General features: G+C 41.6%; 1 protein-coding gene across 2 annotated transcripts in view; it reads left to right on the forward strand.

The window, feature by feature from the left end:
- The window catches only part of LOC119017686 (protein kinase C beta type), a 36989-nt gene that overhangs the window by 2946 nt on the left and 10043 nt on the right, over positions 1–24000 (forward strand). For both annotated transcript variants that reach the window (XM_037094561.1, XM_037094552.1), the window contains exons 3-11: positions 11611–11693; positions 14915–15026; positions 20465–20593; positions 21056–21212; positions 22292–22426; positions 22571–22667; positions 22771–22914; positions 23027–23200; positions 23373–23464. In XM_037094561.1, the coding sequence (XP_036950456.1) occupies positions 11611–11693; positions 14915–15026; positions 20465–20593; positions 21056–21212; positions 22292–22426; positions 22571–22667; positions 22771–22914; positions 23027–23200; positions 23373–23464 (1123 nt within the window). The remainder of the gene's footprint in view (positions 1–11610; positions 11694–14914; positions 15027–20464; positions 20594–21055; positions 21213–22291; positions 22427–22570; positions 22668–22770; positions 22915–23026; positions 23201–23372; positions 23465–24000) is intronic.

A 24000-nucleotide genomic window follows, 5' to 3' on the forward strand; every position in this document is an offset into this window, starting at 1 on the left:
TGGCGTCCAACGACGCTGCTCGATCACAACAACGGTTCGTGTATCGGCTGAGAGGTATTTCCTTTCACACGGGTGCAGAGCGTGTGAGGCTCTGGTCTTTGTGGTGTCTTCAAGTGCAGCGTTTTGGCCGGGACCCAAGAGACGCGAGGCGCTTCAGCACAGCTCGTTCTTTGATGTCAGTGTGTCACGGCCTTTAAAACGAGTCCCCATCCACTTCAGTCGTTAAGGAAAATGAGGCAGCGGCGTGTTGCTGAAACTTTGCCCAACTTTTAGTCAGCATGAGGGCGAGAAGATGATGTCTGCATTTTTTTTTCTCCATTTTTAGGTGAACTTGTCCTTTAAAGCCTTGGTCATACGACAGGACAAACATGAACAGTTGTGCGCAAATCACACGTTCCACATACGTCCACAAATAAACCCGATGGAGACCTCCTGACGAAGAGAACAAAGGGCTCGTTTGTTTGGTGTATCTCACTGATCATAAAAGAGTGAAAGTATAGACCACAGTGTGTGTGTGTGTGTGACTGTTTTGTAAGAATAGAAGAGAGGATGAGGGATTTATGCATCCACGCCGCATCGAAACAAGCGTTCGGTTTACTCCTCTACGCCGCGCGCTGCTGGCTTGTAGTGCTGCGTGTAGACGTCCACACAGGGTTCATCGGTTCATCATCAGAAAAACAACAAATGATTTTGATTTAAGAGGAAGTCCTTTTTTCCTAAGCAAAATTTCAAAAAAGCGCGTCGCTCAAATGTCCCGATTTGACATCATAATAAGTAATAAGTAGAATATTTGTGTTTTTTGTTGCTGTTGTTGGTCTGAAGACTCAAGACGTTTGATAAATTGGTTACGAGTATATTGTGACAAGTTCATTGTTCTTCAGAAATGTTTTATAGACAAAACCAGTCATCATCTAATTTAGAAAAAACAGATGAATCAGTAAGAAAAAATAGTTAGTTGCTGCCTTAAAGGTGCTATTTTTACGAAAAGTTGATTTTTAACTCAAATAATGACACTTCAGGATTTGAGAACGGGTCGGCAGCGTCCCAAAGCGTCAGTGTTCAGTAGAGTTTGGAATGAGACTCAGAAAACAACTTTTCCTCCAAATGGATTTTAATATTTGATTAACTCAGCCCAGTGCATTTAGAAAATGTCTAAACATGGTTTAAAAGTGAGTTTTATTCATATTTCAACCTTTTTAAATCTCAAATCAGTGTCGACTCACAGTCAGACGACAGCGCAGAGCCGCTTGTCGGTTACATTCATTTGATATTCATTGGACTATTTAAACACTCGAGAAAAGGGGAAGTAAGGGCATCAACTTCATCTGACTTGACAGAACTGTTGACATAAATAAAATTGAAACTATACAAACTTTGTGAGCCAGTCTGGAGGTTTTTTTTTTGATATGTTCAGTGTTCACATCGAAGCTATAAATAGAAATGATGTAATTTCACCTTAAAGATGGATCAAGTAAAACCTCACCGCAGATATGCAGCGAGCACTGATTTGCTGGTGTGCAGGAGGCGCGTGGTGAAGAGCAGCTGGTGGGCCCATTCATCATAAAATGGCCACACACAGTAAAAGATTTGTTTAAACTTTGTTCGATTTGTCTCAAATTGTCAGAAAAGTCACAAGTGCACAAGTCAGGGGGTTAAAGGTTAAACTGGGATTAACTTGACGGGGCTGGTTGTTTAAACAGACTTTGCAGTATGAAACATTGTGGTTGGAGAAATCAGAGAAAAACACCTGATGATGATGATGAAATTAGTTTCAACAGCATTGAAGTGTAGACATGAGCTGCTTCATTAGAGCTGAAACGATTAATTGATTGAGTTGATAGTCTGTTTTGACAATCATTTAATAGTTGGAGTCTTAAAATAAAAGCTTAAATGCCCCTTCAGTGTATCAGTATACTCTTCAGTATCTTTGGGTTTAGGACATTTGCTCATTCTCTTTGCACCCTGGGACCTTTTCAATAGACTGAACTGCTAATTGATTAAAGGAGAGAATAATCAATAATACAAAGATTTAAAGGCTTTGGTAAAGGGGGAGGTTGTTAGTAGAGGTTCTTCTTTCTAAAGGCATCTCGGATGTGTTTGCTTAAAGTTGCTCGTTCTTGGAGGGTCTGCGAAACAATCTCACTTCCACAGCTCGGATCTCTATCAGTAGCTGTTTTGGAGCTTTTGCTCACATGACAGCTGCTGTTTCCAGAGTCAACAATATGCTCAATTTCTGTGGTAGGGTTCGTCTGAACGTGTTGCAGCAGGAGGCGTTGATTCACTGACCTTCAGATCATAAGACATTATTAAAAACTGCACAGATTTCGGTCTGAGAGTTTGCATCTCAGGTGACGTTTAATGTTTGTGCGTGCCGGTAGCTTAACATTCATACGACTTTGTGTGCTGTTTGTGGATTTTCTCTCCTTTTTTCTTTACCTGTCGTGAGAGAAAAGTGGGAGTTTTATAAACAACAAAGAGGGAGGATTAGGAGAGCTGTGGTGTCTTAAAGAGTGCGAGAGGGAAAAGAAGGAGCAGTTCAGTTCTGACGTGTCGGGCAGAATATGTTGTATGTGTGTTGGTGTGACAAAGGTGTCCTCTGTGCATTGTGGGTGTGTTTTGAATACCTGTTCTGCAGGTAGAGATTTCGCTTCTTTCTCCCCTGCCTTCAGCTTTTCTGTTATTGGTGTTCATTTGTGTGTGTTTGTGTGTGTGTGTGTGTGTGTGTGTGTGTGTGTGTGTGTGTGTGTGTGTGTGTGTGCGCTGACAGCAAAAAGAGGAAGTCACCCTCGTATCATTTCCTGCTTGAGAGAAGTCCAGATGTCTGATCGAAGTTTGGACGAGGGTCAATTTACTTTTTCAGTCGTCAGATTAGATGAGCGGAAAGAAAAGTTTTCATATTTTTAGAGTTTTTTTGATTAAAAAAAACGTATTTTTTAAATGCAACAAAAATTCAATAAATGAGCCTGAAATGAAAGAGATGACTGAACAGAAGCGTTTAATCAAGGAACTAACTGTTGGTTTCTGCAATGGCCTTTTTCACAGCACACATGTCAACTTGTCTTGCGCTGCGACGGTGAGATACAATGTGCGCTTCAGAAACCAAAGCAGCTAAATAGGATTCAACGTAAATGACAGATGTCGGTTGCATCGGTGCAGAAATCCCACAAACACAAATCTGGTTAGCTTAGATGTATTTATCTAGGCACTTATAACAAGACAAAAGCCCAAATCACACAGAGACTCATCACTATATGTGCAAAATATTGTGAATTTTATGCACATTTAAAGCAACTACCAATATGTGAAATGGTTTGCAAGAGACAAGCGCTCGCCTGACGCTCCACACAGCAGGAAATCATTTGTTTTGCTGCCTCGTTCTTTTTTGTTACGCGCATCTCGGCACGATCGGTTGCCAACCACCAGATTTGACCTGTGGCCGTCTCTATTGCGTTACGGCCGTAATGCAGTCTTCGGAGATGATGGCTGCCGTTTCTCCCAGAAGCCGCTCTCCACTCTCCGCTCTGCTCTGCGGCGTCTATTTTTGACGGCAGCGGACTGCAGCCTTGTCAATCTGCACGGAGCAGATCGAGCCAGACAGCGGGACGACATCTTGCATCCAGTCAGTTTCTTCAAAATGAAACATCCTATGCAGACTCAGGATCTACACAGCACCACAAAGTTGGAAACCCTAACACACTTAAAATGGACAAATGTCAAATTGATTTAACTGCATAGTTCACTCAACCACAGCAGACGCACACAAATAAAAACACAATCTGAGCGAGTCAACAATAGCTCGTTAATCGCTCCCAGTGGGATATGAAGTTGTGTAGACGACAGAACAAAACAAGAGTGACAAAACACACGGACAGTTACTGTATAGAGTGTGTGTTTATCTTTATTTTTTATTCAAATTGTCATTTTATTCTTCCCATTATCTCTTTATTACTGTCTATATTTCATGAGACTTGCTACTTATTTCCCTCTGTGCTGCTGTGTTACCTGTGAATTTCTCCGGAGGGGGATCAGTAAAGGAACTTCGTATTTTGTCCTGTCTTAATTGGCTATAAACATAAAGTCCAGCTGAGTCTTAAAATGATATTTTGACCTCATGGTGGTGAAGTAAAGTCAGGTGAAAGTATCACGGTAATCCATCCAGTAGTTTACTGTAATATTTCAGTTTTGGCCAGAGTGATTTAACACATAATGCATATTTTAATCATTTCAAAGGACACAAGATTTTTTGAAAAGCAGCTTCTGGCATGTTTAACTTCAACTGAACAAAAAGCTTCTTTGTAGGCGATGGCAGGTTTGTCATTTCCGATTTATACTTAATGTTAAACTCCACCAGAAGTTGGCGAGTGAGAAACATGTTTTAGTCTTCCTGAGGAGGCCTTTGATTTTCTCTGATCTTTTTCCACTTCACGCCCCGTTGGCCTCGACTCTAAACCGACATGATCTGCTTCTCAGCAGTGTTCAAAGCAGAAGTTAAAAAAAAAAAAAAGATGAAATGTGCAAATATATCTCTGTGTCTGTAAGAGTTTATGTTCCCTCTGTGCTCAGATTACATCTGTTACAACCTTAATGACGAAAAGGAAGTGCTACAATCGGAATACCAACAAATCTTTAAAAAAAAAAACACTGCTTGTTCATCTTGAAGAGTGGTTGTTATTGATCTGTTCGAGGCTGTGACTGACTCTTGAGCCTGATCATAGACTGACTGGTGGTTGAGAGGTTTGATTGACATATTGATTATAAGAAACGTTGGTGACTCTGGCTGGGAAACGAACACACGATTAAGAGGATGCCTGTCCTCCGTGAAGTGCCTGCTCGTGATTGAGCTCATTCACATCGAATCTTAAAGTCGGCAGGTCTTTACAGCGTCGGTACTCTGAAAATGGCAGAATCATGACTGGATGTTAACGCGTCTTGAAAACTACGCAGCGTGTTGTAAGATTGGAACAAACAAATCAGAGTTTTCTTTGTTCCAATCAAAGTTGAATGAACGATTTCTAAGGTTACACATTTTAAAACTAGTCTGATTTACAGGTTACCTATTGGCAGGACTTTGAATAACAATAGTTTTACATATTGAGGGATAATTTTGTCTTACCTACTGTCAGAAAAGCCTAAACACAGAAAGCTTGAACCGGCTATGTGTTGGATACCCCCCCCCACACCCGAGTGATCATTAATCAAACTTCCTCCTGTCAGTTGCCAATTGATTTATTATCAGATTGACAAATCGTAATCCAAATATCATCAGGCGGATGTTTTCCTTACGCTGACTAATTGATACCCGTGATTTACTAAGTGATTACTGTCAGTATGAACTCAGCTGACCGAGGTGAAGACACAACCCAGAGCCCGAGCTGCACCGGGCCTGTTCCAGTCTGGATCAGCTGGGGTTGACAGACGACGGATGAAATCATCTAGTTTGTGATGTGCTACGTAAGGAGTCTAATCTGAAGTCTTAAGATCCAGTTGATGCGTGTTGTTCTCATGAAGATTATTGTAAAGATAAGATTGATATGGACGACCGACGTCAGTGTGTCGCCTGAGGGAGACGGCTTTGTTTTACAAATGTTACCCACCCCCGTTTCCCTCTGTAGACGATACAGTCCTACAAATGTCTCTCCATCCAAAATCACATGAAAAATCTGACCTTTATTGGCACAAAATGGCCTTCAGCATTCCTGCTGGATTTTTGGGTCGTCTACCACCAGAACTTCTTCAGTTGTTACCGACCAGTGATTCATAGTGATGTCTCGGACCACGACAAACAAGGAAGCACACGCGACGGATAAACTAAACACAACTATTTTATTGAGCAAAGACGCATTTTAAGACTACAGATGTGTCAGAAAATGTAGTTTCTAACTACTGGAAGTCTGCTGGAAAAAATGGATCTTAAGTCATATAATACCAGATAAACTATAGCGAAAATCAAAAGACTAGAGAAAGGCGACATGGTGCCAGCCTGGATGGGTGCGGTGGGTTTTAATGGAAAGTGGCGGCACTGGCCAACAACACACTGCATGTCCTAGCAGAAGCCCCGGGGCCGTCAAATAATACATTTACTTGCCGATTTATGCTTCGTCCTGACTGTCAAAGACTGAAATAACTGCGTGAGTTGGTGTATGTGTGGAATATGTGGCTTGTCCTGCCTTTGTAGGATTCAGGAAACATAAAAAAAAACAGCGTCTATGAATCGCTCGCAGGCTACAGCTACCAGCACAAGTTTGTTTACATTGTATTTCCTTATGAGTAGTCAGACTCCCCTGACTGCTGAGTTGTCAATCAAACACATACACCAGTCCACCCACTCAGACGCTTTGATGCTTAAGGATCATCTCTGATGTGTCTCCGCGGACCTTTTTGTCTTCCCTTCAGTAATACAAATATAAACAATACATTTATAAGGTCTCTTTGACTGGAAACACACATTCCGAATGCCAAGCGTGCGATCATTGGATCCACACTCAGCCAGCAGACAGTCATGTATGTGCTGATCACTGTTTAAACTCGTCTTTTAAGAGTCGTCCACGATTGACATATCAAGACGCTGCTTTTAGGGACCATGTAGCTAGATAAGAATTGATGACTGATGGTAGTTGGGATTATTTTATTAGAAATATCTGAAAAAAAGGGACCAGGTGTTTTTTTTATTACATGTTTAAGTCGTTGTCAGACTCAGCTTTTTTCAGTCTGTCGCTACCAGGTGGCCAACTATCGGATATCAATGATCGAATGTTTGTAACGTCAAATGCAACGCTGACCAAAACAGCACGTCTATCTTGAGGAAACACCTGGTCAAACACACAATATATAAGCCGAAGTGTGTCCACAGTCTGACAGGCTGAACGCCGAGTTCACCGCAGCTAGCATGCCTGCAAGCCAGCGCCTTCATGAACTGTGAATAAAGTGAGGCGTCGACAACTTCATCCAGATCTTTACGTAGTTATGAATAGTTTTATCTGGAGAGTAGAACCAGAAATAATCAGACTTTTATAGCTCATTTTTTTAGTTCCAGTTTGTAGGATTTTAGGAGGATCTATTGGCAGAAAACAATATATGATAATGATGTTACAGAAGACTGTGGACACTGCGTTGGAGGCGGAGCCCAGTTAATTCCTGTAAAAGCTGTTAGGTGGCCAAAATAGCTCGACTTCCTGGCTATAAAAATACCCAGATCTCCCATGTTGTGGGGTCCTTACAGCGCGTGCACTGGAGACTTCAGCAGACCGAGACGGCTAACTTCCACTTCAGCGCCCAGCTATGAGATAAAATACTTTAATCTTGCAGAGTCATTGAAGAAATGATTCACCGTTTTACAGCTGCTTCCTTCACAATGCAAGCTTATGGGAAAAAAAAAAAAAGTATTTTAGGGCCTCAGTGTGTGTCGGGCGACGTTTTAATTACACTGTTTGGCCACTATGACAGTTGGCTTCAGAGCCTGGCGCTCTTCCTGGGGCCTTTCTTCCAAACAGTCTGACATGTTTCTACAGTAGCGTACAAACCAAACACTAGAGCAGGTCTATGGCATGTCAGTGACAACCGTCAGGGAGGGTGAGGAGATCCGTAACCACTGAATCCTGCACGCTGGTCCTTTTTAATTGACATGAATCAATTGTTTTACTGTTAACAATGTGTACTGTATGTAGGTTTAGCAGCCTTTTTCCCAGCAGTTTGTAGATACTTCTATATTTCCTTCCACAAAGCGGGAGAGTTTGTTGCTGCTGTTGCAGAAATACAACAGACAGCTTCTTCTGACTCAGTTCTGCTTGTAATCAGGGTCTAAACGATGTGACCCGAGCGTTGCGTCAGCCAGACTCTTCAGAGAGCTGTTCAGCAGAAGGGTCTAATCTCTGTAGGTTTATTCCAGTTTGCTCAGGCTTGTTGAGGCCTGGGCGATGATTACAAGTGCCTCCGTCTGTGGTTTGTGGAAAATGGTCCAAGATGGAGGGAACTTCCTGAAGCTCCCGTTGATGTGAAGCTGTCGTCCTGGCGGTTCATCGGCAGGGATCGTTCTTTTGGACCGGCTCTGATTTGCTGTCCTCGCTGTCAGTCGGACAAAACGGGGCGGCTTGTGTAGACTCGACTGTAGGGCTCAGCCTGGTTGCTAGGCAACAGAGCAAAGACCTCCTCGGCAGGTCACTAGGCCTGTCTTTCAGTAGTGTGTACTTAATGTGTCTGTGTGCTCGTGTGTGAGTGCCCAGGTGTGTGTGTGTGTGTGTGTGCGTGCGTGTGTGTGTGTGACGGAGCAGATTTATGAACAAAGAGCTGTAAAGTGTGTCTGCATCCTTCAGCGTGTTTTCTGTTGCTCCAGTTCTGTTTCTGTCTTTCTGACACACCGCAAACACACAAATGAATTCTCCGCCCCCTCACATTGCCTCAAACCCAGCTGTGCCCCCATCCCTTCCTGCCCACACACACACACACACACACACACACACACACACACACACACAGTCTATCTCTTTTGCTCTGGCTTAATTTCTTCATTCTTTATTTTCCTCTCTCTCTCTCTCGTTGTCTTCTTCTTTTTGTCTCTGCGTTTCCCTTTTTTTTTTTTTTTTTTCGGTCACCATCCTCTCCGTGTGTCTGTTCATTTGCATTGTGCACAGCTACACACGGACAGAGTTCAACCATGTTACACCCATGTTCACCATCTGTGACTGCTGTGTCTGTCGGTATTTTAAGTTAAACCAACACACACACACGTATAAACAAACACGAGCACTCTGTTGCTTAACTGCTAGAAACCAGCGGAAATTGTAGCCAGTTGCCACAGTGCCTCATGAAAATGTAACGAGAATGTGAATAATTAAGATTAAACCACAGCGTAATGTCATCCTGTGTGTGTGTGTGTGTGTGTGTGTGTGTGTGTGTGTGTGTGTGTGTGTGTGTGTGTGTGTGTGTGTGTATGTGTGTGTCTATCTAGTGGTTGCGGTTGCATCATCCACGTTAATATTTCCATAATCATGCAGCAGGTCCGTTTGGCTGTAACATCAAACCGTGCTGATGTCTTAATTGAGTTTCTGGTTGATGCTGCAGGTCATTTTACAGTGGAAGTGGTTTAAATCAGCCGCTGTGTTTGATTTGTATTCAAATACATGTGAGTAGCGCTGCGAGGTTTTAAAACCACAGAGGCTACAGAAGAGAAGTCTGATCTGCTCCTCTGTTCTGGTGTCGGACACGTTCACGTCTTCGTCTGCAGGAAGTGACTGATCCAAACTAAAAAGCCATTTTTACTTTTTATTTGCATCTGTCCCAGACTGAGACTGCTGTGCGCCTTGTGACTTCTGTTTGCTGTTCAAGACATACTGACTGAAGATCTGATCTCAGATTAGCTTCCTGGCTGAATGTCTAATAGCAGCTCCGCTCAAATACGACTGTATGTTTCACTTGTTCTGAGGCTGCAGCTCACAATAATATTCAGCATTGATTCATCTGCAGGTTATTTTCTTAATTCTTAATTCTTGTTTGGTGTCAAGTCACATATTGAAAAATGTCCATCACAATTTCCTAAAGCCCAGACATAGTTACTGAGCTGGTTTTGTCTAATCAACTGTCCCAAAAAGGTTTTATATATCGCGGTACACAACATAAGTTAAAAAGTTTTAAATTAGATATATATTAGATGTTATAGTATGATATATTAAGTGCAGCTAGTCTGCCACTGATTTCCTTCCCACTAAACTCTAGAGGGTTTAAAGTAACATACAGTCGGATTAGTTCCTCTCAGGTGAAGAATCACACAGCTGAGAGATACTAGATATTGTGAGAAATATCGCTTACGGTGACAAATATCGCGATATTTGATAATATCTAATATCGGCCCAAGCCCAGTCCAAAACTCCAAGAGGTTCAGTTTGCTGTTAAACAAGACGAAGACAAATGTTCACATGTGAGAAGCTCAGATCAGTACGTGTTTGGATTTGTTTGCCTAGAAATGACTCCAGCGATGGATTGCTTGTTCCTAAAGCTGACGGTGCCTTCACATTGATTATTTATGTCCAACCAACAGTCTGAAACCCCCAAAATATTTAATTTTCATTTTCAAGCACCTAATAAAAAAAAAAACATACACGCAGCAACAATTTGAGAAAGATCTTCGTGTCTCAGGGGATTATGAGTCATAATGACACACAAAGTGAGGGGGCACACCTGTAAAGTGATCATGATTCTACATGTCAGATGTCTGTTATTGTGCACAGATGTTCACAGGAAGGTAGCCTCCACTATTACTATAATAAAGTCCATGTATTCCCATTTTCTGAGTACAGTGGCTCCTCCAGACCTCCTCCAGAGAGGAAGTCATGCTTTCCATTACACAGATCTTCTTGCTCTGGGCTCAGTTTTATCTTATTTCACAAGAACATACAAAATGCCAACATTTACATAAAGATTCAACAGTTTCTGCTCAGGCTGCCTGCACATGTAAACAGGAGCTGTGTCCGACGACCGAAATGGATTAATGAGTAATGAGTGAGATTATCTATTGTGCACAATTCAGTAGTTCCTAAGTGGTTCTCACTTTTCATTACAGATTGTTTATTGTTTGTTTTGACAAGAGATTTGAGCGCATCAGCTCAGCTCTCCTCTGACATTTGTAGCCTCTCTGGACTGGATTAGACGAGCTTGTCCGTCTCTCTTGCACAACTCCAGCCTGCATTGTGGATTTGAAATTGAAATTACTATATATACAGTTTGTGTGATATGGGAAATGCACATATGAAAGTTTTATCTCTGAGATAAAAAAAAAATCCCCAGGGGATTTCTTTTCACCCCATTTTAGCCACGCTTTATTTTAAGAATCTGACAGACGCATGTGAAAAAAACAGTTGTGAAACAAATGGAGACCAAACGATCTTAAGTTCATTGAGGGAAGGTTTACTGAGGTCTGATACCTCAGCTGACATCACCAGGGATCTGAATCCTCGGCTCCTGACTTAAGCCTTTTTATGTACATGTGAATTACGTGTACTTCAGTTACAGCGTCTGCCTGTTTTCAGAGGATTTTTAATGTCAGAGTTTGAACGTGGTTCACTACTTTTTCATGAGAGCGAAGCCATGTGTTGTCCTGACGATTGATTCTGTGTGTGTGTGTGTGTGTGTGTGTTTCTGTTCCTGCTTCACATTGTTTTTCAGCTGGAAGGATTTACTCTTACTTAGGACTTGGATATATCAGCTATGTTAGGCTGAGAGTATGCAGAGTATTGCTTCACTCTGTAGCTACACTAAATGATGAATTTTTTTAGCGCAACTTCCAGCAGTCAAGTCACCAGGTTGTCTAACCTGCTGCCATTTGGAGCTGCCTCTGCGGGAAGCTTCCTGTGGCAGCTCTAATGTCATTAATGTGATTAGGAGATATCCCACCATGCAGCTGTGAAATGTAAAAATCATCTCGACTGAAACAGCAACACTAAATATGAATGTTGACAGCATGAAGGTGCAAATGGGAACTGCTGAAATATGAGAGGCTATTGTTCAGTGACTAATGCCACATAATTGACGTATTGATTCATCTCTTTGTTGCTACCGTGTCGACTTATTTGGCTTTGTAAGGAAGCCTGAGGTGACATTTCACTTTTCTCTTCCCCACAGTGTGCTGTTTTGTGGTCCACAAGCGCTGTCATGAATTTGTCACCTTCTCCTGCCCGGGGGCCGACAAGGGACCTGCCTCCGATGTAAGTAGAGAAGAAACGTACGCTCACACTAGAGGTGTAAACTCACGGGTCGAATCGAGTACAATTCAACTGTCGACAGCTCCAATTCATAACAAATTTCCACGTATCTCGAAGTATCGGTTGCTGTGCAGTCAGATAAATAAATCCATCACATAAAAAAAAAATAAAATCAAATGATCATTGTTTAAAAGATGAAAATATATTAGTGTCCTAAAAAAGAGACAGCTGTTCTGATGTCTCCACAGCTGGAACTATCAGCGTGTGGTGCTAAATCTTGCGAAAATGTCCAAGATATTTAACCGTATTGCTGACCTCAAGATAATTATCAGACAATTTGAAGGCAGGAAATTCTAGAAATATTTCCTCCATGGTGCTACAAAAATAAATACATGAATGAATAAATATAATAAGTCTGAACTCCCTTTCTATTTATAAAGTCATTCTCAAAACTCTAGACTACAGTTGTCCATAGCATGAAAAGCTGCATATTCGTGGCTTATCTCAGTTCTTAAACGTAACAAAGATGAAACATGAATCCGTCTGGTTTCAGATGTTAGCTCAGGTTGAAAACAGCTAACGTGATTCCTCAAATATTTGCGCCGTCATGATATTTGTTTGTTGTGCGACAGATTTTATGCACAGCGCGTGTCTTTTCTAGGAAACATGAGCTGTCCGCTGTACCACACACATTCCCCAACACATAAAAGTGACGTTCACCTGATCTGTGCCAACAAGTCAATGCAGGACAGGAACATTAAAACGTAGCTTTACTCCTTTACTGTCCAGTCGAGGCCAGAGAATCAACAATCAGTTAATTATGTTCTGTGGCTGCATCATATACATACACAGATGTACACACATCTGGAAACCATCTGCTGCTTTAATTAATCCTTCACTTTATATCAACTTAATTAGATTAATATGTTTTAATTAATATCCAGAATTAATCAAAATTAAAATTCACTTAATTATATCTACAGTGAGACAGTCACTTCAGTCATGTGCTCAAGTTAAACATTGATTACACACACGGTTAGTGATTATTCAGCAAGGACAGAACAGGCTGTTGGTGTGTGTGTTCTTGTATTTGCTGATTGGTAAACACACACACACACACACACACACACACACACACACACACACACACACACACACACACACACAGATGTAACCTCTTGTCCTCCCTCCTGCTGAGCTGTCAGCCCTAAATCACACTGAGATGTGTCAGTAAAGAGAGAATGTGCCGCCTGGCTGCCTCAGGTTAATGAGCCAGTATCACACACACACACACACACACACACACACACACACACACATAGATTGTGAGTCAGCATGGATCTGAAGTCATATGACCGATGCTTATTAATCTGTAACTCCTCTGTCTTTTCTTTGTTTTCGTTATATCATCAAAGCTGTTTTGTTGTTTTCCTGTTTTTTGAGCCTCCTCCAAATATTCAATCACCACTTCGTCTCTCTCTCTCTCTCTCTCTCTCTCTCTCTCTCTCTCTCTCTCTCTCTCTCTCTCTCTCTCTCTCTCTCTCTCTCTCGTTGGAGGCAATATTTAAAGGATCAATTCACCCAAAGAGGAAAAAAATCATAGCTATTATATTTACCTTCATAGCCAAAAGTACTTTTGCTCCCAGGTTGATCGTCACAGTTTCATGCTATATTTTCTCGTCCCCTGTAGTGCTGCAACAAGTGATTACATCTACTATTGATTAATCAGTTATTTTCATGACTTATCAAATAATCATTTAGTCGTCTCATCACAATGTTCGACGATTCCTTCCAAAACCCAAATACTCTTCATTTACTCTCAGACGTGACAAAGAAAAGCAGCAGATTGTTACATTTATGAGGCTGGAAGCAGCAAACGTTTGACATTTAAGCTTGAAAATTCAAAGTAAATAAGGATGCACAACACAACATTATGGACAACTGTAATGTTTTAACATCACGTCAACAATTTGAAGAAGATCTTTGTGTTGCTGCATGAGAATCGTATTTGCCAACCTTGAGACCTCAAAAATAGGGAGGAATTTGAAACCACAGCAATGTTCCCGTGGTCGTACTGCAGAAGACTTCTAGGTTCAAGGACTGTGTTTTCTGCATTCAAGTGACATTTAAAGAATGAACAGAACTGAATCTTAAGTAAAATTCAACCGCATTTTCATGACAAACAGTCATTTTAATTTAAATTCTCAGAATAATTTCCCCTCGAGTGTAAACTTGCATAAATCTGTGGCACAAGGTATATTTATCACTTTTAATTCATTCACACATTTTTAGAGAGTCTGTTCAAGCCACTGCTGTGTGTCTGTCAGCCTCTCGATGGTGACTGATAAATCCACGTGGCAGATTTTCCAGCCTCTGTCCTTTTGAAACTATGTAAGAAATGTAAAAGTCTTCCCTCCTGGGTGTCTTAAATTTGTTTAGATATATTTTCTCCTCTCTATTTCCATCTGTCTCTCAGTCACTGAGGAGGACGAGGCGCAACAGAACAGCAGGCGACGCGCCGCACTGTGCCAGAAACGGGTTTTGATTATTAAAAGGGGAAAATTTGTGAGAAATCATCAGAAATGGGAAGAAATACAAGAGAAGTGTGACCGTGGATTTAAAAACGGGAAACTGGGAGAGGGCAGTAAAACATGTGAGTCCTTGGGGAGGAAAAAGGTTGGCGAGTATGACGATAATGCGTGTGTGCACAACAATGTCCATAATGAAAAGGATTTCCCAGTTTGCTGTGGAAGAACTCGACTGAATGTGAGCCAGGTCGTATCGGCTAACATCAGTGGCGACCTCACTCATGGACTTACTGCAGATTAGGAGCAAATCCCCTCAGCCAGGTTCAAAAATGTTGAGAGAAAAAGACTGTCCAGTGAAGTGAACACTGAATGGTTTTATTATGAGCGGCCCATAATATTCCTGCTGAGATTAAGATGTTCAGCAGTCTCATGTGGCCTGAAATTTCTGGGCTGTCCGAAAACTTTCGACCATATATTTGTGTCTCAAAACATGTGCGATCAGAAGCAAAACTCAGAACAGTAAGGTAACAGTGAAGGTACAGAAAGTGGGAACTCGGTTTGGGTAACTCCCAACTGAGAAAACGTGAAGTTGCGGTTTTAAATCTTTTAGTGGAGTCCAGCAGGATCTGTACTGAAACCGCCTGGATATCTCAAACGCTGATTTCTTCTCTCTCCTCTGTCTTTCTGCCTCTGCAGGATCCTCGAAGTAAACACAAGTTTAAGGTCCACACTTACTCCAGCCCGACCTTCTGTGACCACTGTGGCTCCCTCCTCTACGGGCTGATACACCAGGGCATGAAATGTGACCGTACGTACACAAATATCACAAATGTAACCTGCCTCACTGACGTCACACGGACCGCTCAGGCCATTTTTGTGTCATTTTTTTTATTTGTCTCATCCTCGGTGACAGTAGTGAGCCCAAGTCTCAGTCCTGTTTGAAGCAGCTGTCAGTGACATCTTTATAAGAACAATGACAATGTTTACTTGATCACTTGAGCGATGAACCCACAGAAACTTATCATCTCAATCTGCAGCTCCTCTCTGTTAATCAAAGGTTTACAGTCACTGTTCAGCCGTCCGACCCACAAACTGTACAGTTGTGATTGTGATCGTCTTCACCAAATTGTCACAGAGAAGCTTCCAGTGCGCCTGCGTGGGACCTTAATGGTTTATCTTAGTTTGTCACGCACCGGTATCTTAAAATATGTCAAATTCTCAGTCTTCGCTGAAACAAAGCAGCCCCTCCTCCCTCTGCCAGCGGTACCTGCAGGCAGTGAATCACCTCCGCCTTCTCTAAACTTCACTCAATATTTCAATGTCAGGAATATTATTTATTGTGTTGACATTTTGGGTTTGTTCCCAGTGAGAGATTATTGAGTTTACAGTGATTTTGCTGGAGTAAACACGACTGTTGCTGCTCTGGGAAAAAAACAATATATTTAAAACATTCAGTTCCATTCATGTTTAGTGGAATTTTACTTTTTAAAAAATATTTCATTTATTTAAAAGTTATTATTTTGTAATGAAAAAAAGCTGATAAGAGTAGTATCGATAAAATCCTCATCATATACAGTAATATTTATACTTACAAAGATTTATATTTATATATTTTGAATACTTGTGTATGGTAGAGTTTCTCAGCTTTTCAGTGGAGTCACAATATCTCTTATTTGGGCATTCAGGGCCACCGTAGTGAATGTGATTATGCCATCATGTTCTGCAGCATTGACCGGTCTGGGTTTCTTCCTCTAGTCCAAAATGCAATGGTTGTAGCCGAGCTAGTTTTGTTGGATAATATATTTCTCTGAAAACAGTTTGGCTTTCCATCCTCTGTTACGAATTAATTAAAAAACTTTTGAATTTAACCCCTGAACTTTTTTGACACACCTACATGATCAGTAAACGAAATAAAAAGAAATAAATTGAATTACATCTTACATTTTCACTGTATATATGCCTGTAAGTAAAAAAAAAAAATACTGGTAAATTCATCCATTATCATGCAAAGCAGATGTACAGTTTTGACTTTAAATGAGCCGAACTGAAACTTAAGGTTCTCTTAAACAAAATAAGGTAAGACAATTGATGCTGACTGAAACAAAATAAATCAGGAGAGTCGGACACTCGTTGATACTTCTTTACGTTTGGACACAAGTGAAGGTAATCTGGTCACAAGACAATGAAATGAATTCAGTCAGTCGGACACTTTTGCCTCTTTTAGAGCTGATCCTTACGTCACTGTACAGCACATTAAATAGACTTTGCAGCTTTAATCTAAGAGAGCTTATATTCTTTCACTTTCACCTGTCCACAAGTCAGAAAACAGGGACAAAGTAAACAACTGTATGTTTTTATAGCCTCATAATCCACATTTTACTCAGCTCACTTTCAGTAAACATTCACAATAATCGAACTTCTCATGAATCGTAACATCAGTCTGATAGATGTACATTATCATTATACTGACGGACAGCTGGAGATGTTATCAGCTTCTCACAACAATGAGTGAATAGTTTTTACATTCATGCCGTCAAATCGTATTTATTGCTGTTGGCAACAAAGGCACAAACAGGAAGTGGGCTACATCGCTGCAGCGTGTCTCTCCAGCCATGGAGAACATTATTCAGCGGGGGGGGGAGACGGTTCCTCATTGTACCCGTGTGCAGTACTCTGTGTTTGATGGACTTTGACTTTGCTGCGGTTTTTATGCAGTTATATTTACTAGCTAGATGCACTGAAAAAAAAAAGGTTGGATAAAAGGGCAGGGGTGGATTTGTTCCTCCTATAAATACTGAAATTGCTTATTCCACACAGTACCTGAGGGCGATTAGTTGTATATTAATCCACGTAAACAAACCATATATGACAGGAAGCTCTGTGTGTCTTGCAAATTTTATTCACATTAACAAATTAGGTTTTTTTTTTGGACTACACACTGAATAGTAAAAATGCAGCGATGTTTCCTGAAATCATCCCCCGATTATTAACTTAATCATTATACAGAATATGAAGACTCTTGTGATGTGTTTGGTATTTCAGTATTCTTCGGGTTCTCGCTGATAAGGCTAAAGATAAGGTTGGTTTGTTTTGATCGCATGGTTTGCAGTGCTGTGAAAAGTTTCCAGAAGTCAAACGCAAAATGAAAGTCACCCACACAAATGGCACTCGAGTACACAAGTCTTTTGCAGTGATCTGATCTTAAGTGTACTCGCTGATCGAAAGTAAGTTTTTGGCAATAATTGTGCTTAAAGAAATACTGCACTTTGTCTGTCCATGCAGTGGGAGGACAAACATGTTTTTGAAATTGGTGCTACATGACCAGATAACACAGCAAGAGAAAGGGCCGTACTATTCCCTTTTTGCTCTAAAGGTAGAAAAAAAAACTACAACAACCAGAATGCACCACACCGGGTCAATAAACACTCCCAGTGATGAGAAGCAGTAGGTCGACAGGTGGTAACAAACGTCATCTTAAGTTAAACAAGATGCTAAAATATATTTCTGTGAACATTTTAGGTGTGCTTCATATTCGATCTGCGCTGCCTTATTTTACAGTTTGAGTTTTATTTTAGGACTTTAAAACGATTTGGCCACCACATACTGTTAATGATCTTTCTCTATTGCATCTCAACTGTCGGCTAAAATATGTTTGTTATTGGGTTTTAGGCAAGAAATGGTCAGCGTAGTAACAGAATCTTTGGTTTCATCGGCACTCCCTAGTTTAGACAGCTTGATCTGAGTTTGGTGAGACGCCCCTCCATCGATCCAGGAGATCGATCCTGGGCTCTTGTTTCAGGTGAAATGGAGCGAAGTGATACAGAGTTTGTTGAAAATCTGCAACGTTCCTGTTAAAGAAATCTCTTGGTATCTCAGTATTCTCTGGGCTCTCACGGACCTCATGATTTGGCACTAGTTAGAGGGTAACTCCACCAATTTTACATATTAAACTGTATTGACAGGTCCTCGGGGGCTAAACTGTAAATGTGAAAAAGTAATATAAAGCCTCAAGAGGAAGCTGCATGTAATCTGATAATTTGCCTCCAGTGATGTAACTCAGAGGCCAAGTTAAATTCTGGGTAATGAAGGCGTATGATTTAGAAAAGGAGGAAAAAACGGAAGGAATTAAAAAAAAAAAAAAAAAAAAAAAAAAAAGGCGGTATCTCTCAATTCTGATGATTCATTTTCAAACTGTTCATGTCCAATAATAGTGTTACAGGAATGCAATGCTAGACTGCTTTTTTAAAGCTGGTGCCTACGTTACCCACAATACAACTTAAGTGAAAATACTGAAGGTACTTGATTAGATTAAATGCAGCTTCCTCTGGAGCCACAAAAGGCTTCATACTATTTTTTTTTTTCTAAATGCAACATCACAGCCTGGAGACCTGCAAACACACTTTAATGTGTCCGACCCTCCAAACGTCCCGTCTCCTGGCTTTTGTACTGGGACGGCCTAAAACAGGACAACAATAAAAACACAAAAAGGAAGAGATTTAGGTATTCTAGATTCGCCACGGTGATGCGATGAGTCGCGTTCTGCTGCATCAAACACTTCTGTCTTTTCTGGGTCATCCCTCTTCAGGCTATAAAGTTTTAATGTAGCTGAGAGGAGCCAGAAAGTGATGTCGAGTTACATGAATGAGCGATGTGTTCAGTGCACCACCTAAAGATTTAAATACATTAATAAATCAAAAAAATAATACAAACAAGTTATCACAGGGACATAACACACACAGACTGTAAATGATCTCATGCTCACTCTCCACCTCTGCACCACCCAGAGTGAGTGGGGTCTTTGTGCATCAGAGCAGTCTGACATCTAGTGGAACGACTGAGGAATTACACGAAGAGTTCTGTTTTTAACTCCTCACCATGAAGAAATGCACCATCTAGATGTTTTTTTATATTCTCCTGTGCAGCTGAACTCAATGCAAATTAATCCAGGATGTAAGTGAAACTGAAGAGGGCTGTAAAATCACAGTAAAATGGACATTTTCTTCAACTAATTCAGTGTTTTAGTTAAAAATAAAGTGTAAAATTCTACTAGCAGGCATCTTTCAAGAACAGTTGAGGGTCTTTGCCACGTTTCTGCTTGTCGCTGACGCATTTCTTACATCTGAAAACAAAACAAAAAAAAAAAAACCCTTGAGACGAAATCCAGGCTGGCGTCCAAACACAGCGGGTCGTCTCTTCCGAGAGCTTCTGAAAAACCATCTGACCACATCACAAGCTGTCCCGGAGGCTACGTCACTTTTCAAAACTTGTGTGATTTAATGAAAGCCAAAAAAAAAAAAAAAGAGAGAGATGTAGCAGATTGTGTGGACACAAGTGATGAGATGGATTTCAGTTTCCAGAAGAACAATAAGAGCAAAAAGCAGAGCAGTGCACAGTAATGTACAGTATAGAGACCCGACCCGGTAAAAAACTGCATTGTATTATAGATATAATTTAAGTGTGCCCAAGTTAATAAGTATAGTTTTCTTTTTGTGCTTAATTTAATTCTAATCTGCTTTGTAGTAGTGTGCTTCCAAATATATGTTGCTAGTAAGCTGAATTTCTCTGTATTAAAAATAGATATACTTCTAAAAAGTGCATGTTTTTGCGAGAATATTCCAAATTGTATGTGTGTAATTCTGTGTATAAGAATAATGATACAAAATGGCAAAAACTTACCGTATAATTAACTTATTTTCATGTTCTTTTAATATTCTTTATTGTAAGTGTATTTAAGTACACACACAAACAGTACTTGTTAAATTTCAATTACTTACGTAGTGTGTTACGAAGGACATGAAAATTATTATATTTATCAAAAATCAACTTGCTATCTTTGTGCTTTAATGAGTGTACTGTAACGAGTGGTGGAGGAGGCACGGGTACCGATATACAAACGGATGTTCAGGGACATTTCTTCATACGTTTCTGGATAACTGTGGGAGAGGAAGTGAAGCTTGTGCAATGATCAACACACGGCTTTATAAATCTGATGGAAACAATATGTATGCTCATCTCTACACAGAGTTTAATGCATCGATCCCCAGATATCTTGTTTTTTGACGTTTCACTGTTTAGCTGATTTTTGGGTCCATTTAAGTAGAGTTAACTGTGAGTTGCCTGTTTTGTGTGTGTGTGTGTGTGTGTGTGTGTGTGTGTGTGTGTGTGTGTGTGTGTGTGTGTGTGTGTGTGTGTGTGTGTGTGTGTGTGTGTGTGTGTGTGTGTGTGTGTGTGTGTGTGTGTGTGCAGACTGTATGATGAACATCCACAAGCGGTGCGTGGCCAACGTGCCGAGTCTGTGTGGGACCGATCACACCGAGAGGAGAGGACGCATCCAGATCTCTGCCCAGATCAAAGAGGACACACTGACCGTCACCAGTGAGTGCACTCTCCTTCTGTCTGTCTCTTCATTCTCTCTTTTTTTTTTCTCTCTCTCTTTCTCTATCCGATTCTGACACACAGAAAGCGCCTCTCAAAGCTCTATCAGCCCAAGACTAAAACTGGAAAGTCCATTAACTGATCAATGATCCAACGATTGACCCACATTGCCACTGGGACACGCATCCACGTGCCAGCTCCCTCCCTCTCAGACAGCTGTGGATTGATTATGGAACAGAAACTAAACTGTCGTTAAGTGTTGCTGTCAGATGCAGCCAGAGTTATTTAGGGCAGGCCAGATCTCACACCAACACTCGCAGCTCACAGGTTCACTTCCTGCCGTCCTCTGGAAAAAAGGACAAATTCAGCACTGAGCTGTCGAGAAGCGCGAGTTGTCTTGTGAATGTTTTCCGCTTTCTTCTGACACTCTTTCTAACCGTGTGTCCTCCGTGTCTCTCTCAGTCAAAGAGGCTAAGAACCTGGTGCCCATGGACCCCAACGGCCTGTCAGACCCCTACGTCAAGCTCAAGCTGATCCCAGATCCCAAGAGTGAGAGCAAGCAGAAGACCAAGACCATCAAATGTTGCCTCAACCCCACCTGGAATGAGAGCTTCACCTTGTAAGACTTCCCTCATTCTGAGTCCTACATTTGAGTTTGGAGACTTCACACGTGAGCTGATAATTTTACCTCCCTTGTGTCGAGTCGAAAAACAAATCAGCATCCTATGACAAACAACTTCCAGCAGCTACAGGCATGATGTAGATATCATGACAAGCGAGAAGCATCAAGATTAGCCGCTACAGCTCCGTCCGTTTCCCGGGAGACTCTGAGTTTTCACTGCCCTCTCCCACTTTCCTCCTGGGGTCACATTCCTCTCTGTATTTGTCCAGATTTGTAACGAATCCACACCCATCTTCCCCTCCTTTACCTGTTTCAGACACTCTACAGCGTGTAGTCTTGTGTTCTCGTCCTCCTCAGCGAGCGAGACAAGAAATTGGTAAAGTGAAAGAAATAAGTATTCCTGTTTCTTGCAGGAAGTTTCTGTCCATCTCCATTTTTTTTCTGTGGAAGGACCCCCAGACTCCCACTTTGGTTTACAAACTCAATTTTGGCAAGTATGGCAGCTATATCATCAGTAATATCAGAACTACGGAGTGTATTTCATGATAGAAGTGCAAAGAACAGCGCTGAAGGCAGGTTTTCGCTCTTCTCCCAACTGGATTCGGTTACATTTTTATTCACTGGCTGCCTGCGCTGCTGGCGGTATCGCTCTCTTGCTGTTGATCCGATTGGTTGAAGTTAGCTTGTGATAGACGAGTGATTCGTCCAATCACCTGCCAAGTATTTCCTTCCCTTTTTCCAAACAGTTTCCAACAATGACTTTTGATGTCCAGTTTACTTTCTTGGCCCCATTTTCAGTCACAGAAGCACAAAGTTAACTGGAGCTCATTCAAGTGACCCTGTCCTCGTTCTCCTTTCTCTGTGTTTTTGCTCGCAGCTATTCTGGGTCGCCGTGACTGCTTGGAAAGACACAAACATGAAAAAAATAAAGTCATTCAATGAGGTGTATACCAGTTTGAGTAGAGAGAGATATGAGGGAATGTGGCTTTGGAATCAAATTTTGTTCTCATTTTTACCTATTTTAAGAACATCCTTCATCCGGCTGTCCTCACCTCTTTTGTCTTCTAATTTTGCAGTAGCCTAAAAGAAAGTGACAAGGACCGCCGTCTATCGGTGGAGATCTGGGACTGGGATTTGACCAGCAGGAACGACTTCATGGGATCCCTGTCCTTCGGGATCTCAGAGCTACAGAAACAAGGGGTGGATGGATGGTAAGATGTCACGACGAGGAGAGGAGATGGTGAATAATTGGGCGGTAGGCAGAAGTAACAAAGGCAGCGGGAACAGGGGTGTGAATATTTAAGGGATTTATTGTCACAGTGTGGTAATAATCCTTGATTTTATCTGCGGTTTAGGTTTAAGCTTCTCTCCCAGGAGGAAGGAGAGTACTTTAATGTTCCTGTGCAGCCAGAAGGAGAGGAAGGCAACGAGGAGCTGCGGCAAAAATTCGAGGTGAGACTCACAAAGAGACAGCAGGTTTCATGTGTTTTCTTAATCTGGGGCTTATTCATTCTCCCCTCATAATCTTCTCCTGTTGTTCCTCTTTCTCTTCCAGAGGGCGAGGGTGGGTCCAGGGAAGCCCACAGACTCCTCTTCCTCCTCCTCCGTCTGCAAGTACGACAGCAATGGCAACCAGGACCGGGTCAAGCTCTCGGACTTCAACTTCATCATGGTCCTGGGCAAGGGCAGCTTTGGCAAGGTCACGCACATTAGTGAACACTGTTTGTGTTGATAAATTGGAGCCAGTGGCTGGAAAACAAAAGCGAATCACTCTGAAGCTCATTTGTTTCTTTCCGCGGGCTCCCCTGCAGGTGATGCTGGCAGAGAGGAAGGGCACTGACGAGCTGTACGCCATCAAAATCCTGAAGAAGGATGTCGTGATCCAGGACGACGATGTGGAGTGCACCATGGTGGAGAAGAGAGTCCTCGCTCTGTCTGGGAAACCACCTTTCCTCACTCAGCTGCACTCCTGTTTCCAAACCATGGTAGTGCACGACACCTTGCATCAAAGGGCCAGTTCACCCCAAAATGAAACATACATCGTTTTCATCTTACCTTTATGATGTTTGTTAGGGGTGCAGCAGTGCACAGAAATGTCTTGTGCTTTTAGTGTTTGACGCTCCTCGCCTTCCTTACCTCTCCACCTTTGTGTCGTAGGACCGATTGTATTTTGTCATGGAGTATATAAACGGAGGAGACCTTATGTACCAGATCCAACAGGTCGGCAAGTTCAAGGAGCCTCATGCTGTGTGAGTGCACACACACACACACACACACACACACACACACACACACACACACACACACACACACACACACACACGCTGAATGACTGATGAATGAATGGGCGTTTTATGCACTAGCAGTTAAGTTTGTTGTGCACGTCCTTTTCTCTTCTGACTTGTAAAATGTTTCCAGATCTCCTCTGCTCTACTGTGCTTTTTCAGTTGTTGTGATTATTTTTTGGTAACCTGGTTACAAAACATATTAAGTAACGTACTTATAGTTATAAGAGTTATACGAATAGTTATCAAAGAGGAAGTTGGCAGTTAGCTGCTAACATGACATTTACAAATGTATTTGTCACAGGCTTGCAGTAGTTCTTTTGGTAAAAACACGACAAAATCAACAACTCCAGCACACCGTTCACCTCACCCCAGATCCTGAATACATTTTTTATAACAAGATGTTTGTACAGAGACTTTCATCAGGTCAATAATTTACAGGTTACATGACCGCTCTGCATTTCACTAAACTCAAGCTCTGGTGCAAATCAAAGCAGGCT

This window comes from Acanthopagrus latus, chromosome 1, assembly GCF_904848185.1.
Source record: "Acanthopagrus latus isolate v.2019 chromosome 1, fAcaLat1.1, whole genome shotgun sequence".
Lineage (NCBI taxonomy): Eukaryota > Metazoa > Chordata > Actinopteri > Spariformes > Sparidae > Acanthopagrus > Acanthopagrus latus.